The 14,010-nt window shown below is 54.5% G+C and overlaps 1 protein-coding gene and 1 long non-coding RNA gene across 7 annotated transcripts in view; one reads left to right on the forward strand and one right to left on the reverse strand.

Annotated features, from left to right (window-relative positions):
* Positions 1 to 8,897, forward strand: part of TNRC6A (trinucleotide repeat containing adaptor 6A) — a 138,243-nt gene extending 129,346 nt beyond the window's left edge. For 4 of the 5 annotated variants that reach the window (XM_033101900.1, XM_033101903.1, XM_033101904.1 and 1 more), the window contains 8 exons: positions 226 to 357; positions 2,067 to 2,225; positions 2,749 to 2,889; positions 3,741 to 3,848; positions 4,453 to 4,674; positions 6,125 to 6,195; positions 6,648 to 6,787; positions 6,894 to 8,897. In XM_033101900.1, coding sequence (XP_032957791.1) covers positions 226 to 357; positions 2,067 to 2,225; positions 2,749 to 2,889; positions 3,741 to 3,848; positions 4,453 to 4,674; positions 6,125 to 6,195; positions 6,648 to 6,787; positions 6,894 to 7,269 — 1,349 coding nt within the window. In that variant the 3' untranslated portion in view covers positions 7,270 to 8,897. The remainder of the gene's footprint in view (positions 1 to 225; positions 358 to 2,066; positions 2,226 to 2,748; positions 2,890 to 3,740; positions 3,849 to 4,452; positions 4,675 to 6,124; positions 6,196 to 6,647; positions 6,788 to 6,893) is intronic. The other variant, XM_033101901.1, reaches the window with a different exon arrangement.
* Positions 7,563 to 13,760, reverse strand: LOC117019772 (uncharacterized). 2 transcript variants are annotated; one of them, XR_004422554.1, is made up of 3 exons: positions 12,950 to 13,760; positions 12,775 to 12,869; positions 7,563 to 10,716 (listed from the first exon to the last, which is right to left on the reverse strand). It is a non-coding gene; the product is annotated as an uncharacterized LOC117019772 (long non-coding RNA). The 2 variants fall into 2 exon arrangements; XR_004422553.1 differs by having other exon boundaries at positions 12,775 to 13,760.
* Positions 13,761 to 14,010: the final 250 nt, after the last annotated feature.

A 14,010-nucleotide genomic window follows, 5' to 3' on the forward strand; every position in this document is an offset into this window, starting at 1 on the left:
GGCCTGGCCCTGGCTGTGCGTGTCCTTGGCTGCCACCGCCTCTGCCCTCACCTTTGTCCTCGGGCTGGGCCGCATTTGCAGGGTGACGTTAATGAATAGCAGGCTGGACTGCAAGCTTCGGATTCGTTACATACCGTGTGTTTCTCTAAGAAGTGGGAGTTGTACCAGAAGGAAAATGTGCTATGTTTTAATAAAGGTTCTTTTAATCACTATTTTGTTTTTAAGGCTTGAACTCAAACTTGAATGTAAATATGGATTTGAACAGTATTAAAGAGCCACAGTCAAGACTGCGGAAGTGGACCACCGTGGACAGCATGTCTGTGAACACGTCTTTGGATCAGAACCCCAGCAAACATGGTAGAAACACATTCTCACGCTCTGCCTCTCCAAATACCTGTAGCACACGCACTTTCGGCCTTCCCTCGGTCTTGAAGATATTTTTTCAAAGCCAGATTCTCTTAGAACTTTTCCTCATTTTTAAAAAGTGCTTTATTAGTTAGTCAATCTTGATTAAAACAAAAAAAAGGAAAGTTAACCTTTATCATGGTAGTGTACAAAATAGAGGTCAGATTATACATTTAAAAATAATTCTTTCCCTTTTGATGGTCATTTAGGTGTTTGCAATTGATTTTATTGTTACGATGTTCTACTTGTTAACATTTACACAGTTTAATCTGATGTAGGGTATTAACAACTTCCACCATCATTTGATTTCTGTCAGTTTTCTTACATATTGACACATTTTCTTTATATAGTTTGTGGTTACGTAAATCATTTAGATTCAGTATTATTCATCAGTTAATTATGTGTTTTTATTTATTTTTAAATTGTTTTTTATTGCTGGTGTACAAAACATTGTAGTGGTTAGACATTTACACCCTCACAAAGTGATAGACCCCCCAGTCCACTGTCCCTCTGACGTCGTGTGTAGCTGTTACAATTCCACTGATTATAGTTAATTACATATTTTTCAATGTCATTTTCACCTTATTTAATGTTATCCATTCATCGAGCCAGAGTTAACAGACTGTCTTTGACTTTCCAATGTCTGTGCTAAGGGCAAGAATGCCAAGCACATACACACGGGCACTCAGCTGAGTGTGTGTAAGCAGTAAAGTGAGTGTGCAGTAGCACACACAGTGTAACAGTGCGGAAGCCACTGGAGGACTGAGTGGGAATAACACCTGTGGCTGTGTCGGGTCCCCAGAGGCTTTGTAGAGAGACTCAGGAGCTGAGTCCTCAGCTCACTGAGTGGGTGAGTGAGTGAGTGGAGGACAGGGCCGCTCACTGAGTGTGTGGGGCCGTGTCTGCAGGGGAAGGAGCAGGTGAGAGAAGGCAGGTGGAGCTGGAATGGCAGGTGTGGGACAGATGGTAGGGAACTTCTGTGGCACAAGTCAGTCTACACAGGACGGTGGTAGCTAGCAAGAGGCACGTGACAGTGAAGGCACTCTTAAGTGACGGGACAGTGGACGTGAGGGGCAGCATCACAGGTTAGAGGTAAGGACAAAGGACCCGGTAACTAACTGCACTCGTTCTGCAGATACACGGTGTGCCATGACGCGCCTCCTAACCACTAGCCCCCGGCCGTCTCACCCTTGACCTTTACAACAGGGCTGAGAAGTCATTAGCGGGAAGCCGCCTCTAGGCTCTGCTCCCCGGGCACCTGCCCACACAGCTCTGTCCCGCTCGGCCTGTGTCCCCCACAGGATACAAGCCCAGAGGGCACCGTGCAGCTCTGGGTGGTGATGGGACGTTGGGCGCAGGGCGGTTAATGGCCAAGTGGATGCAGGAGAGGAGGCGGCGTGGCGCCCACACAGCAGCCCTGCGTGGGCCTCTCGGGTGGGTGTGTAGGGGATTCCTCAGTGTGGGGGAGCCCGGTAAGACGTGAGAGGCCGAGGCCTAGTGCTCAGATAGGAAATCGGGCCGAGGAAGATTTGCTGTTCTCCCCAATGTCGAGGTCGAGGGAGCAGCGAGCAGAGCTGGGCGGGGCCCGGAGCCGCCGGAGGGAGGAGCCCTGTGCGAGAGCTGGAGCGGGTCCTGCCGCCTCACTCGCTTTCCCCCTATAGGTGCTATTTCAAGTGGTTTCAGGCTGGAAGAGTCCCCGTTTGTCCCCTACGACTTCATCAACAGCAGTGCTTCGCCAGCCAGCCCTCCAGCGCCCGTGGGAGACGGCTGGCCACGTGCCAAATCGCCCAGCGGCTCGAGCAGTGTTAACTGGCCACCAGGTAAGAGGCGGCCGGCCACCTCCTTCAAGGCGCAGTGGGTTGCGATTGAGCCCGCGTGTGTGATCGGACTGAGTGCTCAGGCTAAGGAGGGTGCAGGTGACAGCGGCCAGTGCAGCCTGTCCCTGGTGCCCTTAGGCTCCAGCACTGAGGTGGGCTAGTCCCATGCGCTGGCGTGAGGAGTGACAGGTGGCATTGCCCCTCGTTAGCCATGTCCGGGCACCACCGGGACAGTCTCTGCGCCGCCCTGAGGGGTTCCCGGAAAGGCCCCCGTTGCTGTGGCCGTGTGACCTGAGCTGGAGCCTGTGGAGTACTGCTGCTTCAGATCTCTAAGAGCAGAGGCTTGACTTCCACTGTAAATCTTGCAAGTTATTCCTAAAGAACAGCATATATTTTGATTCAATTTTATTTCTAAATCAGAGTACTTGAGAATTGCATAGACTTCAGGAATAAAAGTTTGAGATATTCACTAATGGAATTTTCAATGGTGATTAACCCCAATCTCATTTCAACTTTTCGTTCCCAGAGTTCCGCCCTGGTGAACCGTGGAAAGGTTATCCAAACATTGACCCTGAAACTGACCCTTACGTCACTCCTGGCAGTGTCATCAACAGTGTCTCAGTAAATACTGTGCGGGAAGCGGACCACCTCAGGGACAGGAACAGCGGTAAGGGGACAGCATGTCACACACCCAGGGGGCAGGAGAGAGAACAGAGTTAATTGTCAGTTTTCCCCCAGGTGACACTTCGCCATTTTTTAAATGATGAGGGTTTGTTATCACTTGATGTGGTGAACGTGTGTTAATTCAGTTACCAGGGGACAAAGGACCTGCACGTATTCGCTCTCCCGCTGTGTTAGTTGTATTAAGAGTCTCAGCGTGTGGCCTGCTTTGCCACAAGTTCCAGTATTGTGGTTACTTAGAAACAGGTGTTTCTTGTAAAATACCATGTTATTATTGGTTTCTACGCACTGGCTATTAAAGAGCCTTCTTTTGGAGAAGCCGTTGGCTTTTTCTGTCTCTGAGAGTGAAAATAAGGCCAACTGAGGGGTCCCTGCAGTCGGACACATTCCTTGACGGGTTGTCACGTGCAGTCGTCCTGCCGCCCGGCACACGGTCACATTTCACATAGGCGTGTGTGGGTGGTCGTGTGTCCACGGGCAGGATGGGGCCTGGCTGGTGCTGGCAGTGCTGATGCCCGGTGCCCTTTGTGCAGTCCAGGAAGAAGTCCCTGGGGTTCAGAGACAGGAGTTGGGAGCCGTGAGAATGAGCCCTCCTTCTGGCCCCTGCTGGGAGGCGGAGGCGTTCTCAGACCTGTGACAGCAGCGGTGGGGACAGTGAGCCAGCTCTCGATAGGCTGCTGGGGAGGCGGGCGGGGTGGGGGGCAGGAAGCTGCGTCCTGGGCAGCCCGGGACCCTCCTTCCCGTGCTGTGAAGGGGCGGTTTTGCCGGACGCTTTTCTTATTCTCAGATGCCGTGTCCTTGCTATGGGGCCGACTAATGGGGCTCTTCCGCCCACAGGGTCAGCCTCATCCTTGAACACCACGCTGCCTTCAACTAGTGCCTGGTCATCCATTCGTGCCTCCAACTACAGTGTCCCCCTCAGCAGTACAGCACAAAGCACTTCAGGTGGGCCTCGCCCGCGCCTGTGCCCCGTGTCGGAGGCGGCACGCATCGGGGAAGGCGCACGCTGTTTGCTTAGCCAGACAGACAGGCCTGGGTTCGAGTCCTGACTCTGCCCTGGACCGTGAGCAAATGGCGTGAGCCCTCTGCTCCTCAGTGGGTGCCGGGTGCCCTGGGCCCCAGGAGGCCCAGCGACGTCTGCTGTGTGGGCTTCCCGAGTGGGGCTGAAATTGGTCTAATGGCCTATGTGACGCTTTTGAGGGATGCAGGGACGGTTAGTGAGTGAGGTAAGGAGGTCCCAGCAGCTGCCACAGCATCGCAGAGCACTGTCTCCTGCTTTGTTTGGCTTCAGCTGAAGGACAGGTGGTGCCCTGGGCTAAGACGCCCGCAGGTGACAGACGAGTGACAGACGAGTGGGCTCGGGGTTTTGAGGGCAGGGGCCACTTTCCTTTGCTTTCTTTTTTTTTTTGGCGGTTTGGTTTGATTTGATTTGGTGGTTTTTAGTGTTTTTTTTTTTAATTTGATTTGCTTTTGGCGGGGGAAGGGTGTTTATTTAAATTCTCTTCTGAAAGCATTGTCTCCCCTCTCCCCTTTGCTCCCCTCGGAGTAGCCAGAAATAGTGATCCCAAATTGACGTGGTCCCCTGGTTCAGTCACCAACACCTCTCTGGCCCACGAGCTGTGGAAGGTCCCTCTGCCACCTAAAACCATCACTGCTCCGTCTCGCCCACCGCCGGGGCTCACCGGTCAGAAGCCACCCTTGTCTGCGTGGGAGAATTCTCCCCTTCGTGTAGGTGGAGGATGGGGGAACTCTGACGCCAGGTACACCCCAGGTAAGACGGGGTGCGGGATGGGTGTGTGGCTTCTCTGCTGGACACGGGGCAGCACCGCAGTCGGGCGTAACAGACCCTCCTGGGGTAGGACCAGAACTGAAACACACCACCTGGGGCGCCGCTCCCTCTCTGCTTCCCATGCCTTCGCGTCTTAGGTTTTATGGGGCATTTTGCCCAGTTTACTTAACAGTAGCCAAAGGCACACAGCAGTCAGTGGTGAGTGAATGGACCGGGGTCTCCTTCCTTTCAGAACAACCATGTCACACACGGCACAAGCTGTTAGGTTCCAGGGCCGGGAAAGGGGGCAGAGACCACATGGATGTTAAAGAATGGACCCTGTAAGCTTGGCCAAGACTTTGGGTGATGATAAAATGTGTTTAAATGGGGACATTTGAGAGCGAAAAGCTGCTGTTCGTTAATCATACAGAGCCGGTAGGCATAAAGCAGACTGTCCCAGAAAACGGGGACACGTGGCTCCCCTCCCTCACTCCTGCCAAAAACTAGCAGAGGGTTTGTCCTGGTCTCGTGTGCCCCCCACACGCCCTCAGCTCTGGCTCGGAGCTCCCTGCCAGCTCCCGCAGGAAAGACGGTCTTACCTTTCTTGTGTCCTGCCCCAGAAATATTCCAGACTTCGTCATCTCCAACCTGAAACAGTGCTAAAACCCCATTAGTAGTCTTTGGTCTTTTGACCAATGATTGGCTGAAATAAAATTTAGTGTTTTGTTTGGGGAAAGTTTTGAGTATGTAAAAAGAACATGGAGTGTGTTTTAAGCTGCTAAATGCAAATTAATGTCATGGGTGTTACGTGTAAGTGGTTCTTTGGGGCCACGGACATCTTGTGGGTGTCAGCTAAGTGACTGCTGGTAGAGTGAGGGGACTTCATCATGAAAGTGGCCCAGGTGCCCCCACCCGAGGGAGGGTTGGTGGAGCTGCCTGGGATCCAGGACGCCTACAAGAGTGAGCCGGGCAGAGCGGAGGGAGCAGCCGGTGCCAAGGCTTGAAGACCTGGGCAAGCACAGGGTTCCCTGTCGTCGTTGTAGAGATGGCGGGGGGTGGGGCTGTGTCCTGGAGCCGCCTTCCTGAGCTGCAGTGACATGTCCCTGAGGCACCTGTGAGGGCTGCTGATGGCGTGTCCCAGCCGCGCTCTGGCAGAGCAGGCAGACCCACAGGCACACCTGTGCCACACCAGAGCCGAGGCGTGTCCCCGCCCTGCCACCTCCCCACCCGCGGGACATCAGACTTTCTGCATTCGGAGACGGTTTTGGTCTCAGAGGGACATCGTCCTGGTGGCTCCCTAGCCACGCAAGGAGCCGCGGTTGGGTTGGGCCCTGGGCTGGGAGGAGGTGAGGGAGCCCAGAGCCCAGCCGTCCTCCTGCAGCCTGTGGTCGGGCTGGGACGCGTCTGTCCCAGGTCCCCAGTCTCGGAACACTGGTTGTCCTTTCCTGTTCAGGCTCCAGCTGGGGTGAGAGCAGCTCAGGGAGAATAACCAACTGGCTGGTTCTGAAGAACCTCACACCTCAGGTAGGAGGCCAGGTAGCCTGGGTTGTACGGTCTGCCCGGTGCCCCGGCAGTGAAGGTTCCCGGTGAGGTGGGGTGAGGCGCAGTGGGGACTCCCCAGACCTGCGGGGGCGGAGGAGACAGCCGGGGTCTGGTCCAGCGGTCCTCATCTGCAGCGTGGGCCTGGGAGCTGGCCACACATACGCGGATGGCCCTGCTCTCAGCCAGAGACAGACGGCGTCTGTGGTCTGCCCTCCCAACGAGAGCATCTTCTCAGTCCCTGGACAGCCGCCTCTGCAGGCCGCGTGCTCTGAGCCACCCCTCTCGGCCCCCAGGGAGGAGGAGGCTTCGGGTTGTGCAGGTGGGGAGGGGGCACTGCACCCCATCCCAGCAGGGAGCCGCAGTGAAGACCTGGGACCACCTCCCTGGTGGCACTCGCGCCGCCACTGACCGCAGCCCCCCCCACCCCGTCCTAGATCGATGGCTCCACCCTGCGGACCCTGTGCATGCAGCACGGCCCGCTGATCACATTCCACCTGAACCTGCCGCACGGCAGCGCCCTGGTCCGCTACAGCTCCAAGGAGGAGGTGCTCAAGGCACAGAAGTCCCTGCACATGTGAGTGCCCGGGCTGGGGTCGCGGGGGCCGCCCCGCGTGTCCTCCCCTGCGCGCCGTCGGTGGCTGGATCGACCGCCGTGCCCTCACCCAGCCGTCTCTCCCCAGGTGTGTGCTGGGGAATACTACAATCCTCGCCGAGTTCGCCAGTGAGGAGGAGATCAGCCGTTTCTTTGCACAAAGTCAGTCTCTGGCCCCCGCTCCCGGCTGGCAGTCCCTCGGCTCCAGCCAGAGCCGGCTGGGCCCCCTCGACTGTCCCCACTCCTTCTCCAGCCGCACTGATCTCAATCACTGGAATGGTGCTGGGCTGTCGGGAACTAACTGTGGAGACCTTCACGGCACTTCCCTCTGGGGGGCCCCGCACTACTCTACGAGCCTGTGGGGGCCTCCCAGCAGCAGCGACCCCCGGGGCGTCAGCAGTCCATCACCCATTAACGCTTTTCTTTCTGTTGACCACCTGGGTGGGGGTGGAGAGTCCATGTGACAGGTAGATGGAGACGCGACGACAGTGACCTCAATCAGGATGGAAGGACAGGGCACCAAGTGGGGCCCGCCGCCTGCCGCCGGGGCCACCTGTGGGGACAGCTCTTCTCTGCACATTTTCCACTTTGTTTTCCCCAGAACATATCAGTTTGAATACTTGAATCATGCAGGCCAATATTATAATGTGAAAGTATCTCGATTTACACTCCCCGGTCGCGCCATACGTGCTGATCGCGTAGCGTGAGCGCACGTGTGCACATGCATCATGTTTGCTTTGCTTCTTTGGTTTTCTCACCCCCCCCCTTTTTTTTTTTTTTTTTTTTTTGCAAAACCATTTTGGGGCTGACAATGTATGAGCTTTGACCTTTGCACTGAGCGATGTTCTGGCCGGCTCGTCGGCACCGTGGGGGCGGCTGTTCCAGTGTGATGTTTACTCAAGGATGTCCTGGGCGTGCGTGCTCACGCGCCGGGACACGTCTGCCTTCCGTGCTATCTGTCGTGGAGCTAAAAGATCGAGTAGTAATACTGACTTCGGACTCTAAACGAAAGTCTTGCACCAGTTTTTCCATGTTATGAAACTAAAGATTTCTCTCTGCAGTTTGAAAAACTGTGGCCACAGCTGTGACTTGCAGCCCACCTGCCACCCAGGACGGGCCCTGCACTTTGACTACGCTTTCCATTTTGTTTTGGAGGTTCCCACGTTGAACCTTCTTGTTTACAGATTTTTTTTGTTTGTTTTTTGAAAAAAAAAATGTTTACTCTTCCATCATTTAAAAAAAAAAAATTTAAAAGACAAAAAAAAAAATGGAGGATGATTTAAAAGATGCTTCTATCTCTGGGAAAAAAGAGCAGCATTTGGCCATGTTCTCTCGTCTTTCTATTCCTGTCCTAAATCAAAGAGCATGGTTCTCAGGAAAACCAGTTCCCCAGTTTAAAAAAAAAAAAAAAAAAAAAATCCTTGTAGTTTCTTACAGGAAAGAAAGAAACCCCCCAATTTTTAGCTCTGATACTATGTACTGCTGTGTTCAAGAATTTTCTCTGCCAAAAAAAAAAAAAAAAAACCCACAAAAAAAACGCTTCAAGCTGGAGTTTGACATTCTGCTTTCAGATGCTGTCTTTTTATTAGTGAGTGATGATGATTTGCTGATGATCCATAAATGGGTAACAATTTTGTGACTCCATCACGTGGCTCTGTTCCTGCTCTCGTGAGTGTGTTAATGTCTAACTGTTGTACCTTAAAGCCGAAATCAGTAACTATGCATCCTGTAAGCGAGGTGTGGGCTTACAGAATTGTTCGTTGTACAAAGAAAATTTTAAATGTTGTTCCAAACTGACGAGTTACACCATTTTTACAATGTCTTTCTCTCCTGCCCCCCCCTTTTGCCCACAAATGGTATTATAATGCTTGTTAGTCAAAGGAGAGACTAAACAAGGGTAAAAATTTTAACTACACAATTTGCCATCATTTCATTGCCTTGATTCTAACTGTCTATCCCATTACGCAGAGGAAGTCAGTGGCTTTTTAACTGTTTACAAATAGAACGTGATTGTAAAATGTACAGTTGGGTTGTGTTTGAATTATGAAGTCTCTTCAGATACAATAAACCACGACTTTTTGGCTGCTCAGCATTACTTGTCTCTTTTTTGTGAATTTATTTGTACGCTCTTTTTTATAATGAAAGTTTCAAGGTTGCTGTATATGAGACTTCTCATACAGCAGCTGATTGAAAATCCAAGCAAATCTCTGAACGTTTTATCTGAACGTATCCACACTTTCACCCTGAAACAATGTGAGAACCGTGGGAAACTGTAGCTTGCTCCTTCCTGCCCTCTTTGAGCACCTGTGGGGTCTTGCTGCTCAAAACTTCTGTGACTTCATCTTCCCGCCACCTGTGCCCATCTCAAGCCTCAGCCAGAGACCCTTCGGAACATGGAGCTTGTGACGTGACAGTGTTCTCGTGTTAAACTCTCATACCTCTGTTACAGAGCGAGAAATCCCACCACCTGGACTGGCCTTCCCTGCGGCACAGCCCCCACGGCTCTGCGGGCGCTCGGGGACAAAGCCTGTGCATGTCCCCAGTGTGTGACTTCAGTCTCGCTGCAACTTGCCAGGTGTAAGCTCATGATCCGTGCCCTCGCTGTGTGTTGACTTCCATACTGGTTTTTCCAAAAACCAAAGGTAGCTTCGAAAAACCACGTCTGGAAACGTTTGGACGTTACGCTGACTGACCGTCTGGGGTTTGGAGTAGTATATAATTCATAAACTGCGTTCATTGTATTGTTACAGTGTTTGGGAGTTTTTTGCGCTTGTTATGTGGAAATAAAGTGTTTGATTTTTAAAAATTAACAAGCGGTTTGATTTTTGCCTGGTCCTTAATAGTGCGGCTCGAGCGCTTCCCTAAGCGACTGTCTCACCGAAGTCTTCCTGCATCTGTCCCACCTGCCCGCACCCTTGGTCCAGGCTCTGTGACCATGACATTCCCCTGGCTTAATGGCTTCCAGTCTGTGATGCCTGCAGGCGTCGGCCTGAGCGTGTGAACACGTCTAGTCGTGCGTTTCTGAAGGCAGCTCAGTGAGTGGCCGTGCAGCTGTCTGCCTGGCACACCCAACCCCTCGCTCCCCGGGCGCTGCACTGACGATGGATAAGCTCATGCTTGTTTCTGGCATCCCCGGGGTCAGATGTGGCAGTTGCTAAATATTGGCAGGAACGTGCCGTCACCTGGGGACCTTTGAGCACCAAAGGTCCTGGCAGTGCCAGTGAGGGCGGGTGAACTGGCCAGGCTGATGGGGCAAGTTTAGGCTGGACAGTGAGATGGGCACCAAGGTGCCACGGGAGATGTGTTGGCCAAGACAGGAAGGACGAACGGGCTGCGCTGTCTGGAGTCCAGCGAGGCGGCGTCTCCGGGCTTCGGGGCCTGGCCCATTTCCCCCCTTCCCCAAAGTCCAGATCTGTCCCTGTGGGTTCTTGGATTTCAGGTGTGAGCGGCCGGTCGCTGGACAAGCCGGAAGCACCAGCCACGTGAGCCTCGGGGCCCTTAGGGAGCCTGGTGTGGCTGCAAGGTCACGGGGTCAGGGAGGCAGCCGTGGGAGTGCTGGGCTCTACATCCCCGGGGCTCGCGCACGCTGCCTCACGTAAGTCGGGCGCCCCCGCCTCCCCGAGAGCAGCAGACAGGATGGGAGCGCAGCATTTCTCAGACTCCACCCGCCCCCCCAAAGGCTGCAGGTAGGGGGCGTGTGTGCTGGCACTCAGGCCTGGGGGCAGCTCTGCTCTGTGTTTCAGGTGAAGGCTGCGCTCTGCTCATCCTGCCTGTGCGTCCGGAGCTGATGGAAATGGAAGTAGCTACGTTGCTGTCCAGGCTGGTGCTTCACGAGGGTGAGCCATGGGGACCCCTCATGCCCTCAGGACGTGGGGCTGGGGCTCCAGCAGGACTCCGTGGCAGAGGCCGACCTGCAGCGAAAGGGTGTGAGTGACCTCCCCGCCGCAGGGACCAGCGCCCAGTCCTGGCTGGCTGCAGACCCCCCAGGTAAGGAAGTTTTGGGGACCTGTGTCCACAGTCCAGCCGACTTCCGGAAGAGGACAACTTCAAGTGGCAGCAGGATCTAAGCTGGCCGCAGGCCTGACTCCAATCCACAGCTCCTGTTACCACGCTAGCCCACCCCCAAGCCCCCTGCGTTTCCACTGGTCCATAGTTTTTAAAATACAGTGGTACCTCGGTTTTCGAACGTCTCCATTGATGAACATTTTGGTTTACGAACGCCGCAAATTTTATGCATCTATGGTATCATTAGATAGTAAAATTCATGCTAAATCTGCAATTTTAGGGGTTGATTTAAAAGGTCTGGAACAGATTCATCCATTTTGCGTTACTTTCTATGGGGAAACCGCGCCTCGGTTTTCGAACGTTTCAGAACTCGAACCGTCTTCTGGAACGGGTTACGTTCGAAAACCGAGGGACCACTGTAACTCCTTAAGTCAATTTCTTGACAAAGGAAAGGATGACGTGCGGAAAAATCAGAGCCACTGCTGTACTGAAAGGGAGCTAGAGACACAGGACAGACTGAAAAATGCATTTAGTTCTGGGTGGAACCTCCTCTGTCAGAGCTGGGGGGACCCGACAGACTTGGAGGGGTTCTGGCATGCCTCCCAGAGACCACTGCGAGGGGGTGCTTTCTCGGCCAGTCAGCAAGTCAGGGTTTCCTCGTTTCACCAGAAGGCCCTGCCAAGGGTCTCCTCAGCCGGGCTTCCAGGCCTTGGTTCAGCCTTCCCCTAGAACTGTGCGGCTCCATCTCCATGGAGACGTGCCAGCGACTGATAACCGCCTGAGATGACCCTGAGCGATGTGCTTTGAGGAGGTGGGATTTGAGCAGATCCTCCCCGGCCCACACATGCACACCCCGTGGGTGGGGCAGCCAGCCTGGGAGAAAGCAATCCCAGAGGCCAAGAGGGCATTTGGATGACATGGGCCCAGGGGACAGGATGGCAGACCAGCCTCAGAGGGCGGTGGGGACTGTGGCCACCTGCTAGGATGACCTGGGAGCCCTAAGAAGCCCAGTGTCAGCTGCCACCACAGAGTGTAATGGGCACCAGCGTTTTCTAAGACCTTTATTTTTTTGTAGCCCGTGTTCCAGTCTGACGTCCTTTTGCCTCCCTGCTGTCTGTCCATGTCCGTCACCCGGGAAATGCCCTTGTGCCCCTGACCCTGAAGCCTCAGCTCCATCATGTTCATGCTGTGTTTACAGCCTGTAGCTCCCAGGAAAAGCCAAGCCCCTCCCCACCAACCGAGGCTGCCAGCCGTCCTCCCTGTGCCCGCTCCCAGGCCTCCCAGGTGTCCAGCAGGCTGATATCCCCGCGAGCAGCCTCCCTGCCCCTCCCCCCACAGTCACCCTCTAGTCCGGGGCAGTGGTCCTCGATTGTGGGGGGCGGGCGGGATTGGGGCCCTGCCCCAGGGGAGAGCTGACCGAGTCTGGTGACATTTTGGGCTATTACGACTGCGAGGACGGGGCCTGCCCTGGACATCTGGTGGGTAGAAGCCCAGGAAGGTACCGGCCATCCAGGTGCACAGGCCGCCCCCGCCGTGGACTGTCCAGCTCCAGGTGCCCAGGGTGTCCGGGGCGGGAGACCCCTTCCAGCACATGGCACATGTAGCTCACACACATCACCTCTTGCCAGAACAAATGTGTCATCCTCCCATCCCTCTGACTGCAGAGGGACGATGAGATCAGGTCCTCCCCCCAGCCTCCAGCATGAACCCCAAGGCCCTGTGTGCGTGATGGGCCCCTGTGGACCTCTGACCTTGTCCAAAGGAATGCAGGGCTGGGTGGCCTTTTCCGGGACATGTAATGGTTCTGAGTCCTCTTCCTGGGCTGTAAAACAGGGCTACCGCCGGGGGCCACCCCCCCCCCCCCATCTGCGATTCTGGAATCCAAACAGCTCAGAAAAACCAAAGGCTTTTGGGTAAGTTTGTGGCAAACACGGCCAGCACAAAACGGACTTGAGGCTACTTACAGTGCTTGTAACAGTGAGAAAAGTTCCGGGTCTCCGTGCGGGAATGCCAGCGGGATTGGTTCTGGAGCCGCCTCGCCCAGCACCCATGGGAGCACCTGTGAAACACAGGAGGGTGATTCGGGTGGCCTCAGCAGCAGCAGTACCACCGGTGACGCAGAATGGACACGAAGCTGACCTCTCCAAGCGTTTGGGGTAAGGACGAAGCCCGCTCCCGGGGGGCCGTGGAGGGTGGAGCGGTGCAGACTCAGGGCCGTGTGCGGAGTGGCCCTGTGGTCATCAGGGAGCTGGTGCGCAGCAGGAGTCCAGGGCCTGAGCCCACACCTGCCGCACTGCAGACAAGACAAGCAGCCAGGAAGCAGGTGGTCAGAGCCCTTCTGAGCACCAGGCACTCGTCCCCTGCTGGTGGGAATGCAAATGGCACGACCACTGGGAAAACCGCGAGCGACAGCTTCTTAAGCAGTTAAATGTCCAGGGACCACAGGATCCCGCCATTTCACGCTTACGAAGTAACTCAAGAGAAAGGAAGGGACGTGTCTTCACGAGGGCTTGCTGTTGCTCATAGCACCTGAAACGGAAAACTCAAATACCCGTCACGAGAGGAGCGGAAGAACAAATTTGTGCTGTGTCCGGACAGCGGAGCTCCTGGTACCCACCACACGGCGGCTCTCGATTACGCGGAGTGGGAAAAGCCAGACAAGAAAAGAGCGTACACTGTGCACGGCGTTTAGACAGCATTCTGCAACGCGCCGACTAATCTGAGCGACGAAACAGGTCGCTGTTTGTCCAGGAAGCTTCGGGAGATGGTGAAGATTGTCTGTGGCGACGGTTCCCGAGCTGCGTGCATATGGCAGCTCTCCTCTCAGGCACCGTACATCGTAACAGACGTGGTTTTTGTGCATCAGTCGCGCTTCCCTCCCTACAGCCATTGTTTAAAAGACCAAAAAAAAAATAAATAAGACTCTTGGGTCAGTCTTACATTATAGTATTATAAGTACTCTTGCAAATGACTCTTTGCTGCAGCGGTTGTCATGGGAGTGGCCTTGAAGCCACGCAGCCAGCCCTGGGCAGAGCAGAACCCTCGTTTTCTGTGGGCTGAACGAGCCACTGGCGCGTTTGGGGTTAAGGTTCCTTTCGGCCTGGACCCACTTGCCTGTACGTGGAGAAAGCAGCCACCAGGGGGCGCACTGTGACTCCTTTTTCTGGAAAAAGCTTTAAGAAGTGCAGTCATGTAGGAGC

The sequence above is a fragment of the Rhinolophus ferrumequinum genome (assembly GCF_004115265.2).
Source record: "Rhinolophus ferrumequinum isolate MPI-CBG mRhiFer1 chromosome 15 unlocalized genomic scaffold, mRhiFer1_v1.p scaffold_54_arrow_ctg1_1, whole genome shotgun sequence".
Classification (NCBI taxonomy): domain Eukaryota; kingdom Metazoa; phylum Chordata; class Mammalia; order Chiroptera; family Rhinolophidae; genus Rhinolophus; species Rhinolophus ferrumequinum.